Source organism: Bubalus bubalis, chromosome 13 (assembly GCF_019923935.1).
Source record: "Bubalus bubalis isolate 160015118507 breed Murrah chromosome 13, NDDB_SH_1, whole genome shotgun sequence".
Lineage (NCBI taxonomy): Eukaryota > Metazoa > Chordata > Mammalia > Artiodactyla > Bovidae > Bubalus > Bubalus bubalis.
Genome location: NC_059169.1, coordinates 64113633 through 64135374, shown reverse-complemented (window position 1 = coordinate 64135374; position 21742 = coordinate 64113633). Strand labels below are relative to the sequence as shown.

The following is a 21742-nucleotide window of genomic DNA, read 5'->3' as shown; positions in this document are numbered from 1 at the left end:
GGACTACATTTACTTGAAAAGCGGCATTTAGCTTTCAAAGTTCATGTTGGAGAAGAAGTTGAATAAAATATCAAAAGGTTGTTTTAAAACTTTCCCTTTGTGTGACCACAAGCTAGGGAACCATGGGAGTGTTAAAGTTCAGCTTAGCTTGAGATGAGGGATACAGTTGCTTCGTCTCTGTAGCTAAATCTCCGAAATAACTGACTTTTTCTATTATTCCTTTTATGAAGGGTGCCATTTTTGTTTTAGATAGAGGTAGAAGCGATCTTGGGCTTCCCAGGTGGCTCAGTGGTAAAAGAAGTCTCCTGCCAATGCAGAAGACGCAGATTTGAACCCTGGGTCAGAATGATCCCCTGGAGGAGGAAATGGCAATCCACCCCAGTATTCTTGCCTGGAGAACCCCATGGACAGAGGAGCCTGGCGGGCTACAGTCCATGGGGTCACAAAGAGTCGGGTACGACTTAGCACAGCACAGACGGGGTCTCAAGGAGATTGTTCTATTCCTGTTAGGGTACAAATATTTTTCTCTAGTTGTTGCCCCAGCGACCATCATCATGTAACTATGGCATCAGTTACTAGAAAACACATTTGTTGCTAAAACCATACGTTGACTTTTACTGCTCTCCAGGACGGTTACAGTCAGAGGAGTGAAGGAGTGCTCCTTTTCTACAAGTTGCTGCATCCAGTCTGTTGTGAAAATAAAGGGCTCTTACCTCCTAGCCTATTGATATGTCAAGTCATAAATGTGACAGTTACCGGTTCTATGTACTTTTTCCCGCCTTCCTGCACCACTGAAACGGAACATGTTTCTTACTAGTAACAGATGCTGAAAAACCTCCCTTTGAAATTCCTCCGGAGGAACGGCCCTGTTGATTCCATTAGCTGGGAAGTGGCTGTATGCAGATGTCCACTGGCGGGGATGCTTTGCTGTAATTGCTGTTCTGCTGACCCCTTGCTGAGTGCCACGCTTTTCTCTTGTAGGTGATGTGCCTTCAGGACTTTTTTGGTGACGATGACATTTTTATTGCATGTGGACCGGAGAAGTTCCGTTACCAGGATGATTTCTTGCTAGATGAAAGTGGTAAGGAAACAAAAAAAAAAGTTCAAAACCAGGGGAAATTTGAGGCAGCTTTCCAAAATGAGCTGCACTCGGGCCAAGATTATGTCAACTCGAAAGCTACCAAATCAGTTTCAGATCCTCAGCCAACATGGCTTTTCCATATCTCGAATTTCTTTGATTTTTTTATAATATAGAAAACAGATGAAATGATCATTGGAAAGGTTAAATCATTTAGAAGAGTAAATTACCAGTGGCTAATTTATAACCATTTTGTTAACTACATTGGTGTTCTATAGAAAAATCATGGTGCCGATGTCTACATTTTTAATTACATATTTATATCAAAACTCATAGTTGAAAGATGTGTTATTGTGAAGTTATTGAGCATGTGTCTAGACTCAGCTTTCACATGGCCTCCTTTCTCTTGTAGGTCCTGAGAAAGATGGTCTTGTGTCCTTTTCCTTTAAATATGTCAGAATTTGTGTGTCATTAGGATCTGTGAAGGATCAGAAAAGAGCATCCTTCAGTTGAAAATGAAATGTGATTTTTTTTTCTGACTGATAGAGAAGGAACCATTGATAAAGAGGAAAAGATACATCTTAGGAAATGCATGTGAAATGTTGTAACTTCAAGAATGATGTTTTCTGATACCATAAATCATCTCAGAATCTTAACAGCATCACAGAAAAGACAATTGCCCTGAACAGAGAGACCTTTCCTAAGTCATATGACTTCTGATTTAATTAGGGACATAGTACATATTTATTGTTAATTCAAATTGTTGCTACTTGGAAGTACTTTTTGAAGTGATAATGAATTTCTTGCTTAGATAAATGCAGATAAATTAATGAGCTTTTGACCAAGTGGGTGGGAAATACTGGAGCTCCAAATATGGCTGATGTACGTTCACATAGAATGTCTATATTATATGCATATATGCATATCAGGTACATGCATTTAAACACACTACAGTTATTTCATCATTTTAAAATGACTTCAGGTGTATAGGGAGGGATAAGAATAAGAGAGGTTGCCCCTTTATCATTAAAACTTTAAATGCCTAATAAAGGTTTTTGTAGCTCTGTCACTTGAAGAGATTTAAGTTATTGATGTTTTGATTGAAAAGGCTGGAAGAGTGGTTTGGTACCTCTTTCCCTCTAAATAAGTTTTCTCTAACTACTTTGCGTCTTTATCTCTAATGGACACTCCTTGGAGACAAAAATTGATGCAAATCTATCCCCCAGCCCACCCCTTTTTCAGATGAGACAGCTTAGCTGTTGTGCAAAAGAAGTGAAGGTTCGAAGTCAGGCAGAAGGGCCGACAGCACAGTTTTGAAAAGAGTAAACTGCCTTGATTTCCAATGTAAAGAAAATAGCTGTTTCTAACGGGACGGACGGAGAGACCAGAGGCGTTCTGAAATGAAAGTTTGAGTCTGCTACTCTGATAACAGAAAAGCAGCCTGTCAGACTTGAACTGGAATCCAGCTCGGTTTCACATCAGCCTGGGCTTCTGCCGCCCTCCATGTCCCCCAGCCCCCAGGGAGACCCGGGCCTTCTCCCCAACCTTGCCTCTCTTGGTGTGGCCTTGGGGCTGGGCTTTCGCCCTTGACAGCGTCCTCTCAACCCAGGTGGCTCCAGCCTACTCGTGTTCATCCGCTGTGATGGGCAGGCCGGCTTTCTGAAACGTGGAACAGCAAAATCCCCGTGATTTACCTGTAGAAACCTTTCTCATGGATAAGAATGCATATATTTACACGCACACTCATGCACACGCATGCACGCACACACGGGAGTCAGGGGATGTTGCCCATGATGTGTGGCTTGGCCCCGTGATGGACTGCTTCAGACTAAAACTTTAGTGACAAAGGGAGAACTGCACATCCTTTCCTGGGATGAATATACCCCGAGCGTTTCTTGGTGTGAAGTACATCTGCTGAGTAACCGTGTACTCCCCCATATCCTCCAGGAAGCACGTGGCTTGGGGGTAGGGGTAGAGACGAAGTCTAAATTGAGATTTTTTTTTTTTACTTCCTGGCATGAACCTACCCCGAGACTAAATTCACACGTTAACAACTGCAGTTTCCCTGTCGCTTGTACAGCATGTTCTGGCGCTAATGTATTAACATTTGAATCTTTTTTTTTTTTTTAAGTGCTCTGAGCATGATTTGCTGCAGCTTATCTGTACTTGCTAAACGATATTTGCACGTCGAGGCTTCCTTTGGCCTCTTCCATAGGGGCTTCCTGAAAGGAGGGGCAACGGGGAGCGGGGGAGCCAGCATGACTGAATTAATATTGGCGCAGAGGCTCTGCTTGATTTAATGGCACCAAGAAGTGGGCTTTTGCCACAAGGCAGCACTTTTATTTTGTCTCTCGAAATTAAGCCAGCTTGCAGTGAGTTCAGGATTAGCAACGATACCTCCCCTAATGACTGCTGGGAAAGCTCCTGGAGACGGCTCTTAAGGTCTTTCCAGTGAGACATTGTGACTTTATAGATGTTTATTTCACGGGACTACAGTGGAGCCAGATCAATATTAGAAACTGCGAGGGGGCTTTCTTCCTCCCCCGTTTTCACGGAAAAAAAATACCTTCCTTCTTCCAGCTCCAAATGTAACCATTTTAGCAATATCGTCATCAATCACTGGCTTCTTAGCGCCTTCTACTGTGGTGGATGAAGGACTATATATAGAGACACAGGCCAGGGGATCCTTCCTCAGTCGTGGCTTGCGGTCTGATTTAGAAATGATGAAACAGAGTCAAGGGAAATGCCAAATTGGAGACAGGAAGCTTCACACAGTTTCGCTTGTATGTTGATGATAAACTGATGGATTTATACTTTGCTGCCCTTAAAAGGTGAGAGGATTTTGTTGAGAAATGCCTGGCTCTACCCAGGAGGGTAAAGCAACTCCGTGGTGAGGTGCCTGTCTCAGGATGTCACCTTCTGTCCACCCCTCAAAGCCAACACCCCCCCAGAGTCGCTTGGCCAATTTCCTCACCTGCCTACTTCACCCCTGCCAGGCCTGACACCTGCTCAGGAGTTCAAACCTCACTCATCCTTTTTTTAAAAAATTAAATTTAATATTCTTATTGAAATGAGTTGATTTATAATGTTGTGTTAATTTCTACTGTACAGCAAACTGATTTGGTGTTACACACACACACATATATATGTGTATGCGTGTGTGTGTATATATACACACACACACATTCCTTTTTATATTCTTTTCCATTATGGTTTATTTCAGGATTCAGGATACTGAATACACATTGCTGTGCTATACCGTGGAACCTTGTTTATCCATTCTGCATATACTGGTTTCGTCTGCTAACCCCAAACTCCCAGTCCATCCCTCGCCTTCTCCTCTCTCCCCTTGGCAACCCCAGGTCTGCTTTCTGTCTATGAGCCTGTTTTGTAGATGAGCGCATCTGTGTCCTATTTTAAATTCCACGTATAAGTGGTGTCATATGGTATTTGCCTTTCTCTTTCTGCTCATCCTCTCTGTTTACCAGTTCCCCTGTGCCCTTGATTCGTTAATAGGCATTAATGTTAATTCCTTAGTGTTAGTAGGCATGACTTCAGACTTACATATTTTTGTTTGAAAGTGAAGTGAAGTCACTCAGTCGTGTCCGACTCTTTGCGACCCCATGGACAGTAGCCTACCAGGCTCCGCCATCCATGGGATTTTCCAGGCAAGAATACTGGAGTGGGCTGCCATTTCCTTCTCCAGGGGAATCTTCCCAACCCAAGGATTGAACCTGGGTCTCCTGCATTGCAGACAGACACTTTACCGTCTGAGCCACCAGGGAAGTATTTTTGTTGTCTATCTGTCTCCTAAGGTTGCTGTAACAAAGAGTCCTGTCTCTGGGGAATACTGGTCCAGGTTTCTCCTGCAGTAGATAGACCCATCTAGAGTATAGTCTTCTTCCTGGGTATGTGATTTGAGAAGGGACGTTTCCTCAGCTTTCTCTTGTGGACCCTATGGTATCGGGTACCCAGGACCCTCTTGATACATGTTCCCAGAAATATTCCATCCTGACCTTGGAAACAAGGACTCAGGTCCTGAATGAGATGCAGCAGAAGCTACATCAGGCACGAGGCACCACAGGGTCCTCATTGCTTTCCCCAGCTCTGGGTGATGAGAAAATCGGGTTAGAACCCAGCATAATGGAAGCAATACTGGGACAGGGTTAGGAGACAAAGGTCTGGCCCAAGCTTGGTGTCCTGCTTGCTGTGTGGTCTCTACATCTCCAAGCCTGCTTTCCATTCTGTAAAACACCTTTCCCCCCTCCCTGGGTTGTAATGGACCTCAAATGAGATAATAAATGTCAAAGCACGTTCAAAACTGTGTTCCTTATTACTTAGTGAATGATGTTAGTGAATGACACCTCGGCTGAAATATACCTCCTGGTGGACTGCAGCTGGACTCAGCCATGTAGCTGCATTGGCAGGGCTTAATTGGAGGCAGATGTCATTAAGATTTGCTGCCGGGGCACTTTAGAACAAAAAAGTGACTATCTATTGCTTTTTTCCCCTACTCTCAACTTTTATTCCTGTGGTGGAGGTGAGAGGAGATGCAGTGACCTTTGAAGATACCCACCCTTTTCTGGAGGAAATCTCTAGAAGATTAAACCAAATGACATTTAGACCCAGTCAGATTTATAAAACTGATGATGTTCAGGAAGTCCCAGCCCTTAGGTCCACATTGATTTGGGTTAGAGGGATTTTAATGGATCTGCTGCTTTGTCCTGGGGCTGGTGATGCCAAGAAAGATCACAAGAAACAGTCCCCAAGGTCATTGGGGACACCAGAAAGACGCTTAGTGTCTGGATTGACCAGACCTCCTTACAAAGTGGCTTTCGAGCTACTGCCAGCAAAAGTCACTCATTCTTTCATGAGGAGCCCACCAGGCTCCTCTGTCCATGGGGATTCTCCAGGCAGGAATATTGGAGTGCGTTGTGATGTTGTCCTCCAGGGGATCTTCCCAACCCACGGACGGGCCTTCTGCATTGCAGGCAGATTCTTTACTATCTGAGCCACCAGGGAAGCCCATTCTTTCATACATCCATTCATTTATTCAGTAAGCTGAGCTAACTTACCATGTGCCGGGCAGTGCACCAGACACAAATAATTGTAGACAGTAACACTTCCATGAAATAGGACCCTCCTATGACTTTTAATATTGCTTATGTCTGAAGCTGTCGAAGGATCTTGGCTGCTGAACTTTGACTCAAAATATTACTTTTTGCTTGTATATTTTATCTCTTTGGAGTAATATTGTGGTAAAATATCTGATGGGTCACAACAGACTGACAATTCTTTATAGGTTTAAATTTTAATTGGATGATGTGGCCAGTTTAAATGAAATCTGTGAGCAGATTTATTTCAAATGTGTGGTACCCGATGCTGGAATACTTGATAGGTTCAATAGATTTTGATGTTCGGAATGTACAGTTCTTATTTCAAAAAAAATTATAACTGTAGTGGTGAATAATTGCCAAGTTTCTGTGACCTTTTCTTTTTGAATAGAAAATCGGGTATGCATTTTTATGAATTCTAAACAGAAAGCCCATTGGCTTACATGCTTTGCTCTTGTCAGTAAGTTCCCCATTGCATCTTAGCTGTAGAAAAATTAAAGGGGTTCTGGAGACTTCCTCCTCCATGGCTACATTTTAGCTCATGTGTAAATATAAAGTTCCCCAGAACATAGTGATATTTTCTAATTTGATTCACTGCCAAGCTATGGAGACCTATAGATACTTTGGAGACATGTAGAGACGCATTATACTTTGGAGACAGAATCTAACTGGAGTACCAGCTAGTTCCTTTTCTATGAAAAGATGATTTTTCTCCTTAGGAAAGAAAGACATTGTATTAATATAACACATCTTTTCTTTATGTTTTCTCTTCCAGTCCTCATGGGCTTCTTTTTCTTATGTTCGGTAACAGTGACACCTGAATTGTTCACATGAAAAAACCTACAAAATATAACACTGAGAATGAATCATGTACGTGAGGCGTCTTGGAAACCATGGGTTTACAGTCCCTCCCGACAGCGCTGCAGCAGTTGTTCATCTGTCCCCAACCAAAACACTCTGTTTCGGCAACTTACTCCTTTATAAGAAGGCCAGCTCCACTTTCCACTAGTGCTGCTTTTAAATCAGTTTTTTCTTATATTGAAAATATAAGAAATTTTCAATAAATAAATAAATATTTATTTAAATATTTAAATCTAAATAAATCTCTCTCTGACCTGTTCACAGTGGTCCTAATTCTGCCCTCCAGAGTAGTAAAACCCACCCACTGCCTTCATTCTTAGAAGACGAACTTTCCTCGTAGACCACCAGGATGATCAAAGCCAGTTCACAGTAAACTATTTTGTTTCCTTGTCCTTCTAGATCAAAATGTCCCTGAACATTCATTCATTTTCTCCCCTCCTCCCATCTTTCAAAGGAAGAAGAGTCTTTCTTTGGCAGTGATAATGTTCTTGACTTTGTCTTCTCTCTTATTTGTGACCTTGCCTTTTCATCATTCCCTTCCTGTTGTTCCTGAACATTTGTTGTTTTACCTCGGTTTTATAATCTCTTTCTTCTCAACTCATGACCATGCTTCAGTTTCTCCTGTCCTAAAGGAGCTGTCAATCATCTCATCAAACCACAATGCCTTTCTGTCTCTGCCAGACAGCTTTAAAAATACTGTCCTTGAAACCTCCATCGCCTCATCCTGACTCACTTTGTATACCTTTGGGTAAATGGTATGCAAAAAACACAAGCTTTTTTTTTTTTTTTTTTTAATTTACAAAATTGTCCTCCACTATCTTTTAAATTTGAATGATGGTTAAAGTTCTTCTTTTGTCACTGAATGACACTTGGGAAAATCTCTCAAGACTTTTATGTTCCCTTGGGACTTCCATGGTGGTTCAGTATTTTAGCCTCTGAGCTTCCAGTTCCAGGGGTGCTGGTTCAATCCCTGGTCCATCGCCTCATCCTAATTCACTTTTTATACCTTTGGGTAAATGATATGCTGAAAACACAAAAGTTTTTTTTTTTTTTTAATTTACAAAATTGTCCTCCACTATTGCTTCCAGTGCGAGGGATGCAGGTTTGATCCTTGGTCAGGGAATTAAAATCCCACATGCCTTGCAGTGAAAAAAACAAAACATAAAACAGAAGGAATGTTATAGCAAATTCAATTAAGACTTTAAAAATGATCCAGTCAAAAAAAAAATCTAAAAAAAAAAAAGACTTTTCTGTTCTTTCCTAAGATAGTAGAAGTGTTATGAACTCTTTTAGCTACAAATCATCATCTCAATTAAGAAGTGGAAACATGTAGTCCTATGTAGTAGTCATTCCAAATTGGAATGGTTTTCCTTATGGATCCAGGGACCAATGTAGTGAATTCTTTCTCTGCAGGAAAAAAAAAAGTGGGATCGATACCTTCTCTCCTCTTTACTTGCCACCTGTGTGCTAATTATCCTTCAGGGTTAGAGTAGGGAAGGGGGCAGTGGAGCTGGGGGATGAGGAGCGGGTGGCGGGTCCTCATGACTGTGCTGCGGAGGCCCAGCCTCTCTGGGCATGAGAGCAGGTGCTCAGCAAAGTCTCTTGTGAGTGTTTGCAGCGGTTCCTCAGGGACTCTCACTGGGAGCATTCAGCTCTTCTTCGATGTGGTCAGTTCAGTTTCTTCCAGTTTTGGCTACTTCTCCCTCAGTCCTTGTGTTCCAAAGCTCTGCTTGTTGGCCTCAAATGATCCTCTTGAGAAGAATGTAAATTATCTTCATGCCAGCTCACTCCCTCAGATCTGTCTCTGCACTCATATGTCTTTTGCCCCAACCACAGGCCACACATTGCCAGCGAATCTCCTTTACTCTGCTGCCAGAGGTTCTCGGAAGAAAAACCAGACACTCAAACACCAGTCTGTTATCTCCCTCCATCCATGGATGACACTGACTGAGCTCTTCAGATCTCCCAGGGGAGCCCCAGCTGGGATGAGAAGGAGCATCTTCCCTCCTCTCACAGCACAGCTCTTTCTAAAGAGATTCATCTCAGAAATCCCCTTTCTCTCTAATGAATTAAGCCTCTTATACCTCTGAAAGTGGGTAAGAAGACTTAAGGCCGGCAATCATTTCTTTGCATCTACGTGGACCTTTCTAGAAGCTTATCTGTCTCACAATTCACTGTGTATCTGATACACATCCCTTTGGAGTTTGGATGAAAATCTCATTTCCCTTAACATAATAGTTTCACTGAACAAGGATGATCGTCACATCACTATATCCCGTGTTCTCCATGTTTTTCCTTCCTGACTCCTTGGAGGTATTTGTTTTGTCTTTATTTTTTTTATTGGAGTATAATTGCTTTACAATTTTATGTTGGCTTCTGCTGTTGACAAAGTAAATCAGCAGTGCCTCCACAGGTACTCCCTCCCTCTTGGACCACCCCCACCCTCCCCACTCATCTAGGACATCACAGAGCAGTTCCCTGTGCTACATAGCAGATTCCCGCGAGCTATTTACATTACCCATGGTAGGTAGTGTATTTATGTCAAACCTAACCTCTTAACTCATCCCACCCTTCCCTTCCCCACTGCCCCCCCCCCACAAGCCCAGCTCCTGTATCCATGCATCCATTCTCTACATCTGTGTCTCTATAAACAGGTAGAGATGAACACAGTTCCAGAGCAGGAATAGAGACACATTGGACATTTGGTGATGCCCCTCATCCTTCGTGGTCTGTCCTGATCTTCTGCCCACTTCCTTGACTCTTCCTAAGCTTCTTTCAAGTTTATTCTTCTGTCATATATCCCCTCATAATTGTTTCCTAAGATTCATTCCTCAACTCTTTTTTCTACTTAATTGCTGTCTGTTCCTAGCCAAATTCATCTACCTGAATGGTTTCAGCAGTGATGGTTATGGTAGACAGTGACGTGACAAATGGCAACCAGATGGTATGCAATAAGCAGAGCCTTTGAAGTCTGTATAATTTTCCCAATTTTACAATTAAGGAAATTAAGGCTTTGATGATAAGCAATTTGTCCAAGGCCACACAGCTAGTTAGTGTGGAAGGCAGAGTTCAAACCCAAGTTCATTTATGTTTGACAGCACATGCTTCATCTTTTAAGTGTACCTCCTCTCAAATCTACATCTCTAACCCTGACTCCTCTCATGAGCCCCTGAACCATATTTCCAACTTTCTCTCATGAACTGCTTTCTGATTTTTCCATAGCCACCTGAAATTCAACACAGCCCACAGCTGAACTTACCATCTTCTTGGTCAACTTTGTTCTCCTCCTGTGTTTCCCATTCCAGTGCCTGGCTTCCGCCTTCTCCTTAACCCCAAGGTTGTCGCCATGGAGCTATCTTCTGTTGTCCGCTCACCTTCACTCCTCCCATCTGACAGTTTATTCCCCTGATTTCCATTGTCACTGCCTTTATCTTGGGTTACTTTCTCATAATCTCTTGCTTAGACTTATAAAGATTCTTCACTTTGCTTTCCTGACTCCAGCTATGTTTGCACACAGATTGATTCTCCTAAATTCCCTTGACAAGCCTTCCACTGCCCAGGTCCTCCTTGGCATGCAGTTCTGGTCCTCCTGTGCAGTAGGTCGGCTTCGTTGTGTCTTTGTAGAGCGTTCTCATCACTTTCCTCTTCCTGTGTCTTCCAGCCACAGTGCTGCTCGCTGGTCTCCCCAAGTGAAGTGAAAGTCGTTCAGTCGTGTCCGACTCTTTGCAACCCCATGGACTGCAGCTTACCAGGCTCCTCAGTCCATGGAATTTTCCAGGCAAGAGTACTGAAGTGGGTTGCCATTTCCTTCTCCAGGGGATCTTCCCAACCCCTGGGATCAAACCTGGGTCTCCCGCACTGCAGGCAGACGCTTTACCGTCTGAGCCACCAGGAGGCCCCGGTCTCCCCAAAGATTCCTTTATTTTCTGCATCTCTGCCCTTGCTCATACTGTCCCATCCACCGGGAATGTTCTTCTTCCCTTTCTCCTGTGTCACCCAAAACCCAACTCCCTCTGTCCTTTGAGGTTTCATTCAAAAGTGGCCTTTGGCATGTGGAACTCTGCTCAATGTTATGTGGCAGCCTGAATGGGAGGGTAGTTTGGGGGAGGATGGATGCATGTGTATGTGTGGCTGAGTCCCTTCACTGTTCACCTGTAAATACCACAACATTGTTAATTGGCTATTTGTGGTTGTAGTTTAGTCGCTAAGCCGTGTCTGGCTCTTTGCGCCCTCATGGACTGCAGTGCCCGAGGCTTCCCTGTCCATCACTGTCTCCTGTAGTTTGCTCATGTTCATTGAGGTGGTGATGACTATACCCCAATACAAAATAAAAAGTTCAGTGTTAGGAAAAAAAAGAGTGGCCTTTGTGGTAAAACCTCCCCCGTCTACTTGGTTTCAATCACTAATTTCTCATTCTTTTTATCCATCTTTATCTCATTTCATTCTCAGAAAAATTCTTGCCATGTGGCCCTACAGTGTCATTAACAGCAGATAAGAAACTGTTCAAAAATCACATACTTACTAGGTAATAGAACTGGAATAAAAGCCGGGGACCCCAGACTCCTCATTTCGTCTTACTTAGCTGCAAGTGCCTTCAGGCTGGTCCTGTGTGTCATGAATCTCTATATAACACAGCACCTAGTGCGCTGCCCTGAATATGGTGAGTGCCCAAGAAATGTTAGTCACTCAGTCGTGTCCAACTCCTGTGCGACACAACGTATCGTAGCCTGCCAGGCTCCTCCGCCCGTGGGGATTCTCCAGGCAAGAAAACCGGAGTGGGTAGCTTTTCCCTTCTCCAGGGATGGTTAAATCCGTGTAGGAGTCTGCTCCGCCTGTCAACGCTTCAGATACTTAAGGACTGAGGCCCATTGCTGCCGCTGCTGCTGCTAAGTCGCTTCAGTCGTGTCTGACTCTGTGCGACCCCATAGACGGCAGCCCATCAGGCTCCCCTATCCCTGGGATTCTCAAGGCAAGAACACTGGAGTGAGTTGCCATTTCCTTCTCCAATGCATGAAAGTGAAGAGTGAAAGTGAAGTCACTCAGTCGTGTCCGACTCTTAGTGACCCCATGGACTGCAGCCCACCAGGCTCCTCAGTCCGTGGAATTTTCCAGGCAAGAGTAGTGGAGTGGGTTGCCATTTCCTTCTCCAGGGGATCTTCCCAACCCCGGGGATCAAACCTGGGTCTCCCGCACTGCAGGCAGACGCTTTACCGTCTGAGCCACCAGGAGGCCCCAGTCTCCCCAAAGACTCCTTTATTTTCTGCATCTCTGCCTTTGCTCATACTGTCCCCTCCACCGGGAATGTTCTTCTTCCCTTTCTCCTGTGTCACCCAAAACCCAACTCCCTTCTGTCCTTTGAGGTTTCATTCAAAAGTGGCCTTTGGCAAGTGGGGTGCCATTGCCTTCTCTGCTGAGGCCCATTACTTCCCCCCAATTTTTATCCAGGTTTCTTAGGCAAAGCTTTCTTAAGACCACCCTACTATCCTGATGACTTTCTCTGGGTACTTTGTGGCCAGCAATATCCTCCTTAAAATAAACCCAGCACTGAATTCTGTACTCCTTGGGGGCTTCGAACAGTATAGAGAATATGAACTTACTTAATAAACGCATCCGGCTTGTTCACATGCAGCCTCAGAGTGACGATGACCCCTTTAAACTATTGCCCAACAACTCGGGTTCATGCTCAGCTTGTGGCCTGCTGAATTCTCTGGAGCTTCCAATAGTGATGTCAAGTCAGGTTCTCCTTTAAGTGCATATTTGAACCTTCATCCAGGACTTTCATTGTTTTCATGCCAGCCAACATCTTATTAATGTTAGCCAATAATTCTGGCCATTTAAGAGCTTTCAACATCCGAATTCTGCCAGTGGATAAGTAATGACAGAGAATAGAGTTGAAATGAGGTCTGCCTGGTTTGCTGGCCCCTTCTCCTTCCAACTGAGTTCTGCTGCTAGGGGCCTGTCTAGCTGAAGACCGGCAGTAGCATAGCTGCCTGCAAGCTCTCAGACAAAAAGAAAAAGGTATGCACAATACTGGATGCTTGGGGCTGGTGCACTGGGACGACCCAGAGGGATGGTATGGGGAGGGAGGAGGGAGGAGGGTTCAGGATGGGGAACACATGTATACCTGTGGTGGATTCATTTCGATATTTGGCAAAACCAATACAATATTGTAAAGTTTAAAAATAAAATAAAATTTTAAAAAATAAAAATAAAACCCTTAAAAAAAAAAAAGAAAAAGGTATGAAAGGCTGTAATAAACTTCATATGTTCCTCGGGGGTGACAGTGGCAGAACAGCCTCAAATTCAGTGTCCAGCTTTGGTTGGGTCATTCTCTTCCTGCATCTGGGTGACAGTCCTGCAGAGGAGGACAGCATGTCCTTTTGTCCCCTGCCCTGGACCCACACATGTCTCTAGTACAGGGGGGCACAGTTTGAACTTTCTTCTTAACATAGGTCCATAGGGAATATGCCGGAGAAGGCGAAGGCACCCCACTCCAGTACTCTTGCCTGGAAAATCCCATGGACGGAGGAGCCCAGTAGGCTGCAGTCCATGGGGTCGCAAAGAGTCGAACACGACTGAGCGACTTCCCTTTCACTTTTCACTTTCATGCATTGGAGAAGGAAATGGCAACCCACTCCAGTGTTCTTGCCTGGAGAATCCCAGGGACGGGGGAGCCTGGTGGGCTGCCGTCTATGGGGTCGCACAGAGTCGGACACGACTGAAGTGACTTAGCAGCAGCAGCAGCAGAAGCATAAGGCATATGCACTCAGGCTTTTATTCCTGTTTGAAATCTACCGATTCAGTTCCTGCAGCAAGAGTGTGTTAAGAGACGTCTGTATGTCAAGGATTCTTGGAATTTCAATAAAGTTCTGGGAAGTTAAATGTCTACTTCCTGGAAAGCAGATGAAGTAGAAATTACTAAGGAAAAATACTTGGTGTGGAGATGATTCTAAACTCAAGTTTCAAAATTGGGTAATTATTTGATACAAGTGTGGATATAGGTTGTCTTTACAGATTTTCACTCCTATAAGTATTTGGAGTAACTGAAATATAATAAGATCCTGATATTATATGAGTCTTTGCTCCTTACAGCTAGATTTTTTCTTTCAGTGGATCTGGAAAATTAAAAAATGGATAAAACTCTTAGTAAAAAAAAAAAATGATTGTAGGAGTGACTTACCTTGGTGTATCAATAAGCAAGTAAAGTGAAGTGAAGTCGCTCAGTCGTGTCCAACTCTTTGCGACCCCATGGACTGTAGCCCACCAGGCTCCTCCATCCATGGGATTCTCCAGGCAAGAATACTGGAGTGGGTTGCCATCTCCTTCTTCAGGGGATCTTCCCAACCCAGGGACAGAACCCAGGCCTCCCACATTGCAGGCAGACGTGTTAACCTCTGAGCCACCAGGAGTGACTTATCTTGGTGTATCAATAAGCAAGGTCATTGTGAAACCAGGAGTCTTCACTTTTTTTGGAGACCTAAACAAATCTGGGGCTTCCCTGGTGGCTCAGTGTTTAAAAAAAAATTGTGCCTGCCAATGCAGGAGGCACGGGTTCGAGCCCCGATTCCAGAAGATCCCACATACTGTGGAGCAACTGAGCCCATGTCCCACAACTATTGAGCCTGTGCCCTAAAGCCCATGCTCTGCAACAAGAGAAACGACCACAGTGAGAAGCCCATGTGCAGCAACTAGAGAAAAACCCTCTAGCACCGAAGACCCAGCACAGCCAATAAATGAATAAAATTATATTTTAAAAAATATAACAGCTCTGAAGGAATTTCTCTAAATTCATATGAATCTTATCAGATCATCAGAACAAAGTCCAAAAAACTCAGCAACCCTGCCAAGAAGTGCCAGCAATAGAAATAAAAGACCCTGCATCTCTGGATGCAGAGGAGGGGATGAATGAAGGAAAACCATGGTCCAATGGTCAGAGGGAGAGCTAGCATCCTTTTTCTCTCAAGACAACATCAGTCTCTACCTTTAGTTTAGTGATCAATCTCTACCTTTAGTACATCAGAGCCCATGGCTCAGTAATTATCTTTTGATCACTTGTAGGGTGTCCCACTGATATGACAGCTGGGTCATTTCTCTGGTAGAACCACAAAACTTCGTACTCAACTATTGAGAACTGAGGTTGTAAATCTTTCGAGTTGATGATCACTGGAAAAAACAAGGTCTCTCTTTTTGTAAGATTGTGCCTCAACTTTAAGGACAGTTTAGCTAAACCTGTTGCTGTTGTTGTTCAGCCACTAAGTCAGGTCCAACTGTTTGCAACCCCATGGACTGCAGCATGCCAGGCTTCCCTGTCCTTCAGTATTTCCCAGAGTTTGCTCAAACTCATGTCCATTGAGTCAGTGATGCCATCCAACCATCTCATCCTCTATCGTCCCCTCCTCCTCCTGCCTTCAATATTTCCCAGCATCAGGGTCTTTTCCAATAACTCAGCTCTTTGCATCAGGTGGCCAAAGTGTTGGAGCTTCAGCTTCAGCATCAGTCCTTTCAGTGTGTATTCTGTTTTAACGATTTTTTGGTTGTGCATTTCACAATTGATTATCTTTCAACAGAATGATTCTGAGAATGCCATTTAAAGTCAGAAGATTAGGTGACATTAGGATTAGCTTTAAAAACCTATGAAAAAAAGGAGTACTGTTGTTTCTTCTTCCTCAAAGGAGATATAAAATGTTACTATATACAGTGGATTTCACAAATATGAAAAGTAGGATCTATGAATATACTTCGGGGGGTTTAGAGACAGTATGAATTCAACTTATTATGTCAAGGATTCTGATCTTATATGTGTGTATGCATATAGGTATAAATTCTACTGAATTTGACTGCTATTTAGTGAATGCCTATGTGCCAGATCCCATTCTGAGCAGCAAGTATTTAACAGTAAACTAAAGTGAGAAAAAAACTTTTGCCCACATGGAGCTTGTATTCTGGGAGAGGAAGGTATTTAACAAGCAAACTCATAAATGAATTGCATAAACATCAGAAGATAAGTGCAATGAAGAAGGAAGTAGGGAGGGAAGGGAGAGTGTGTGGGGTGGGGTGCATGGGAGGGTGTGGACGGAAGTGCAGTTGTAAATAATGCACAGTTGACTCGAGCAACGTGGGACTTAGAGGCACCAGCCCCACATGGTTAAAAATATGTGTACTGCTCTCTTTGCCTCAAAAACAAAGACACCAAAGTCTGACTCACCAAGGATAGGACACCAAAGCAGTCTGGATAGAATCAGGACTCAAACCCTAATTCTTTTGGTTCCGTCCATTGAGATCGCTAATCAAATATGGGCCACTCACACTCTGCAATGTGATTTTCACGCACATCATCTCATTTCATCTGACTCTGCAGTTCTCTTTCCTTGCCCCACACACCTGGCTTCACATACAAACTGCAGGTTTAGGTAAGGCATAGTGTCCTTGAGGTTTCAAGCATGGGAGACACTGATATAGAATAATTCTGCATAATGAGGTTCCGTGTGGTCGTATTTATACGGTGTCTGCTTGCTTTGTTCTCAGTGCATGTATTCAGGTCTGTATACATAACCTGATCAGCCAGCAAACAGATCAGCATAATGAGAGCTATCCAAAACAACCACCAAAATACACAAAAAAGATTCTCAACTTAAATACAGTTAATATAAAGAATGCTTTGGAAAGGGAAATATGCAACTTAGACCACATTCAAATGGAGCAAGACTTTTTCTTAATCCGAGGCCTAAGAAAAGTTTTTTGTCAAACTGATTGATAGTATTATTTTGGAAATACCCTTTAGGATGTTTCTCTTTATTTGGACCAGTCTTATAGACTAGTTAATAGATGGCATCATTTCTGCAGCTTGGCCTGAAAGGGGTGATTGCATTAGCATCTTTTATACAGTCCCTTAAATGCGCTGCAGCTAATTATATAATTTCTCATCTTTGGTTTGTAGCCAGCAGCAGGACTCTGAATTATTTAGAGTGATGATAATTCTCTTGCTTAACTGTCTCTTTGCTAGCAGTTTGCAAAGGAAGCTTGGCCCAGGCCGCCTGTGGCAGCGTCCCCTTGGAAGAATTCTCACTCGTCTCTCTCTTGGTCACTCCTCTGTCCAGCAGACTTCTAAGGAGGACAGGAGGAGGGGTGTCTGGAGCCCATCAAGTAATCTGTGAACTTGCCACTTAGGGCAGGAAACTGATTCAAAGATTATATGCTCACCTTTGGATCTGAATGGTGAATTATTCGCAAGCAACCATCCAAGTGCAGCAGATGATTCTAAAAAAATATTGTCTAGGGATTTCCATGGCAGTCCAGTGGTCAGGACTCTGTTCTTCCAGTACAGGGGACATGGGTTTGATCCCTGGTCGGGGAACTAGGATCCCACATGCTGGGAGGTGTGGCCAAAAATAATTAAAAATATAGTCTAAATTGGGGGTCAGCACCTTTTTCTGCAAAGAGCCAGAGAGTGAATATCTTAGGCTTAGCAAACCCTGTGGTCTTCGTTGCCAGCCCTCAACTCTGCTGTTGCTGTGTGAAGCAGCCTTAGACGATACGGAAGTACATAAGCAGGGCCCTGTTCTAATCAAACTTTTTTATCTGGCTGTGGCCCGGTTTGGCTTGCAGGCTCCAATTTGGTGAGCCCCGGTCTGAATCATTGATTTTTTAATCTCCTGGGGAATATGTTCCTTCATGAGGACTTAATGAGAGGTATGGACCGTACTCCAGAAAAATAAACGTTTCCATGCGCAGCCATGTACACACACATACATGCCTGTGCACACACACAAGCGCCTTCAATTTCAAGAAGTTACATATCCTTAAAGCTAGGATCCAGATTAATAGCTCTTGGTCTGGGTGGATACAGGTTAAGAATTCTTGGTTTGAGTGCTGCTTTCCTGACAGACTTTCTAGTGACGTGCTGGATACCCTGGGACAGCCATCCTTTTAAAAAGAAGAGAAAGAAAAGAAAAAAAGAGATGGTTTTGTTCCTACACATCAGAAACTGCAAGACTCTGATCAGACCCTGCAGTTCATGTGGAAATACAGAAGGCTTGCACTAGAGGGGCAGCTTGGGGCTTCATAAGGAAGCAGCCTGGACACATTGTCGACAGGGAAGTATATTTTTATATATATACATATGCGTGTGTGTGTGTGTGTGTGTGTGTGTGTGTGTGTGTACACACACACACATTATGTATATATGCCATTTCCTTCTCCAGGGACCCCAGTATACAGTCCACTTCAGTATTCTTGCCTGGAGAATCCCATGGACATAGGAGCCTCGTGGGCTACAGTCTATGGGGTCGCAAAGAGTTGGACACGACTGAGTGACTTAGCACATATATGTTGTTGTTGTTCAGTCGCTCGGTTGTGTCCGACTCTTTGCGACCCCATGGACTGCAGCACTCCAGGCTTCCCTGTCCATCACCAGCTCCCAGAGTTTACTCAAACTCATGTCCATCAAGTCGGTGATACCATCCAGCCATCTCATCCTCTGTCGTCCCCTTCTCCTGCCTTCGATCTTTCCCAGCATCAGGGTCTTTTCTCATGAGGTGCATGCAGTGAGGCCGTGTGATCCTGTTGAACAGGTGTCGGGGGCAAATCTCACTCAGGGGGTCCCATGTCCTCGCCACCTGGTGATGCTGTCCTCTGTAAGCCAAAGGGGCGCAGCTCCCTGTGGGAGACAGGAGGTGGCGTCTGAGAGCTGATATCCCAGACAGCACCGCCGTGGGGCGGTGATGGTGCATACATCCTCTGGCACGTGGTCCAAGCGCTGGTGGGAGGACGACTGGTCAGCTCTGCTGGGTCTGTTGCCTGAATCTGCTTGACCTTAGAGAAATGGAAAGCAGCTCAGATGCTGTTCTAGCGTCCAGATGACCTGACTACCTCCAGGATCAGATGGACACAGCCTCCTGGGAGCTTATCTTTGCCTTGAGGTCCTCTCTTGTTATAACTCTTGGTAATTGAAAAATTGGCCCAGATGTGCATTGCATGACTTTTAATTAATGTAAAAGTCCGGCTTCTATTTAGTGGTCATTGGCAGCGGTGGCTTTTTTTGCTTCTGATGATAAAACAGCGACCTTCCGCGAGTATACCTCTCTGGCCTTTTCCAAAACACAGTTTGAGGCTGTGCTTCCTGTTCGCAAATTCTGACTCACTGGTGAATCGGGGGCTGAGCCGGCCCCCATCCTTTGTTCAACACCACCAGCTTTGTCATTTGCCTTGTAGCCTCTGCCCCCCACTGCTCCCTCATAAGCCTCCCAACACCCACACGGTCGACTCTCTCCTCCCTCGCTGTGTTTCTCAGGCCCAGGGCAGCCCACCAAGGCCTGGCCGTCCTCCCAGTGACTCATGCACTTTACACAGCTCAGGGGAAAGGAGGTGAGATGGTAAAGCTGGGGGCGTCCGCGGCACAGCCCCCGAACCAGGGCGGAGTCTGGTTTCTCTCCTGAGCTAGACTAGAGTGTGACCTCAAGCAGGTCATGGAGCGCCTCCCCCAGGAGCCCTGCACCCTGGATTCTAAGGTCCTCCTTGACTGTCCCCATTTCCCCCTTATCCTCCCTAATTCTTTGGCCATATCACAGGGCATGTGGGGATCTTAGTTCCCTGATCAGGGATCGAACCCTCACCCCCTGCAGCAGAAGCTCAGAATCTTAACTCCAGTCCCTCCTTTCTTTATTCCTTATCTGAACACAGAATTTGGGGAGATCTTTCAAGCTACCCCCCTTTCTTAGGCTCTTTTTCATTCTTTCACTGCTTAATTTACTGGTAGATCAACCTCTCTTTGTGTTCCTTAAGATCCTAGTTGACAGCAGTTACCCCAGTTCTTTAGGATGGCAGTGGGGAAGCCCAGTCATTTTCTGGAATAAAGGAAAGAGCAGCGGGCTTTCCATTTTGAGAGGCATGGTTTTCAAGCTCTGTTTCTATATATTGGTCCAAGCTCTCTGGGCCTCTGCTTCTCCGGGTCCTAACCAGAGCTTCGCGGGGCCCAGTGGGAACAACAGGGGGCTTGGAGGTCAGATATCCGTTTTGGCACCAGTTGGGCTACTTGGAGCTGTGTGACTTTGGGGGAGTGTCTCCCAGCACAGGCTTCTCCAGGTAGCGCTAGTGGTAAAGAACCCACCTACCAAGGCAAGGGACTTAAGAGACACAGGTGCGATCCTTGGGTGGAAGGATCGCCCTGGAAGAGGGCATGGCAATCCACTCCAATATTCTTGCTTGGAGAATCCCCATGGACTGAGGAGCCTGGTGGGCTGCGGTCCGTGGGGTCGCAAAGTGCCGGACCCAATTGAGTGAGTAAGCAAAGCACAGTAAGTGGTAGAGTTGGAATCAAGCCATTTAAAATCGAGTCGAGTTTTGTTTTGTTTTGTTTTTTGGTCCTCCTTTCCCTAAAATATGACAAGAATCCATGGGAAATCACTTCAAGGAGGTATAAGTACAACACTGGAAATCAAATCAACTTTTTGTGTTTCATCTAACAATTCAGTGTTTGGACTGCCCCCCCCCCCCGCCCCCGCCCACACAGAGTTCTTCACTCCACGTCCAGATTTGAACCTGCACCATCTCCTTGACAACAGTTCTGCCAGGTGTTAGCTGTCATTGTGACCACCTATAACAGTCATATGCTCCTTTTATTATAAACCTTGATGCAAATTACAAACCAAGCTGTTATCGTGATGACTCCAAATCTGTTATTCAATGCCTTTGAGAAAGAAAAATCAAGATGTTTAGAGTCGGTATGAGTTACATGAGGCTATACAGTGGATTTATTTGTTTCTGCTTGTCACTCAAAATGATCACTTCTTAGTACGCCTATTAAGAATAAGCACAGTGTGTGTAAGAATGTTTAGGGAAGATGGTTATGAAGATCACGGGCAGGGTTTTGGCCGTGGTCTGTGTTTGTTTTCTCATCCGTCTGGCTTTAAGGGGTGCGAGCTGGCGGGGTCCCTGCACCGGCCAAGGCTGCCTCACCCTCTGGAGGTCCTTCGAATTCTGAAATGTGTGTGAAGCCAGTTGTGCGGTCTCCAGCCAGCTGGAGGATGCCTCCCAGCTGGCGCTCCCCACGGGAAATGCTGTGCTAATCTCTGCTGAAAATATTCTCAGGATAACTGATGACTTTAAAGATGCCACGTTACCATGGTGCTTGAAACATGTAGGTGGAGGGTCATGCCGTTGGGATTCAGACTGAGTCTGAAGCTGATTTATAAGCTTTCATTTTCTTTTCAGTGTGTATTTAATTTGAAACAATGAAAAAACAATATTCCCAGGCTCAGCTGGCTTCCTTTTTTGCTTTTCTTCATCTATGCAGCATTGCCCTCCACCTCCTAAATTCTTGTTGGTGTTTTGTTTAGCGTTTGGACCAGATTGTTTGGAAACCCCCACGTGAGGTGTGGGCACTTGGACCGGAAACCAAGGGCCACAACCATGACAGAGAACCCCAACACAAACGTTGCTTCATCCAGCCATTTAGTTATATGCAATCCAATGGTCAGTCATGTTTTAAAGGTCAGGATAAATAGATATTCACCATCATTCAGTTGAACCTTGGAGAATGGGTTCAAACGCCCAGGTCCACCTATACACAAATACATTGGAAACATTTTTTGGAGATTTTCAACAATTTGAAAAAACTCACAGACAAACCACAGAACCTAGAAATATTGACATATGAGAAATAGCTGTGTCGTGAATGCATTAAATATATAGC

The 21742-nt window shown here is 44.5% G+C and overlaps 1 protein-coding gene across 3 annotated transcripts in view; it reads left to right on the top strand.

Moving 5' to 3' along the window:
• DCLK1 (doublecortin like kinase 1) overlaps window positions 1–21742 on the top strand; it is a 348678-nt gene that overhangs the window by 192124 nt on the left and 134812 nt on the right. For all 3 annotated transcript variants that reach the window (XM_006057528.4, XM_006057526.4, XM_025262913.3), the window contains exon 4: window positions 982–1081. In XM_006057528.4, coding sequence (XP_006057590.1) covers window positions 982–1081 — 100 coding nt within the window. The remainder of the gene's footprint in view (window positions 1–981; window positions 1082–21742) is intronic.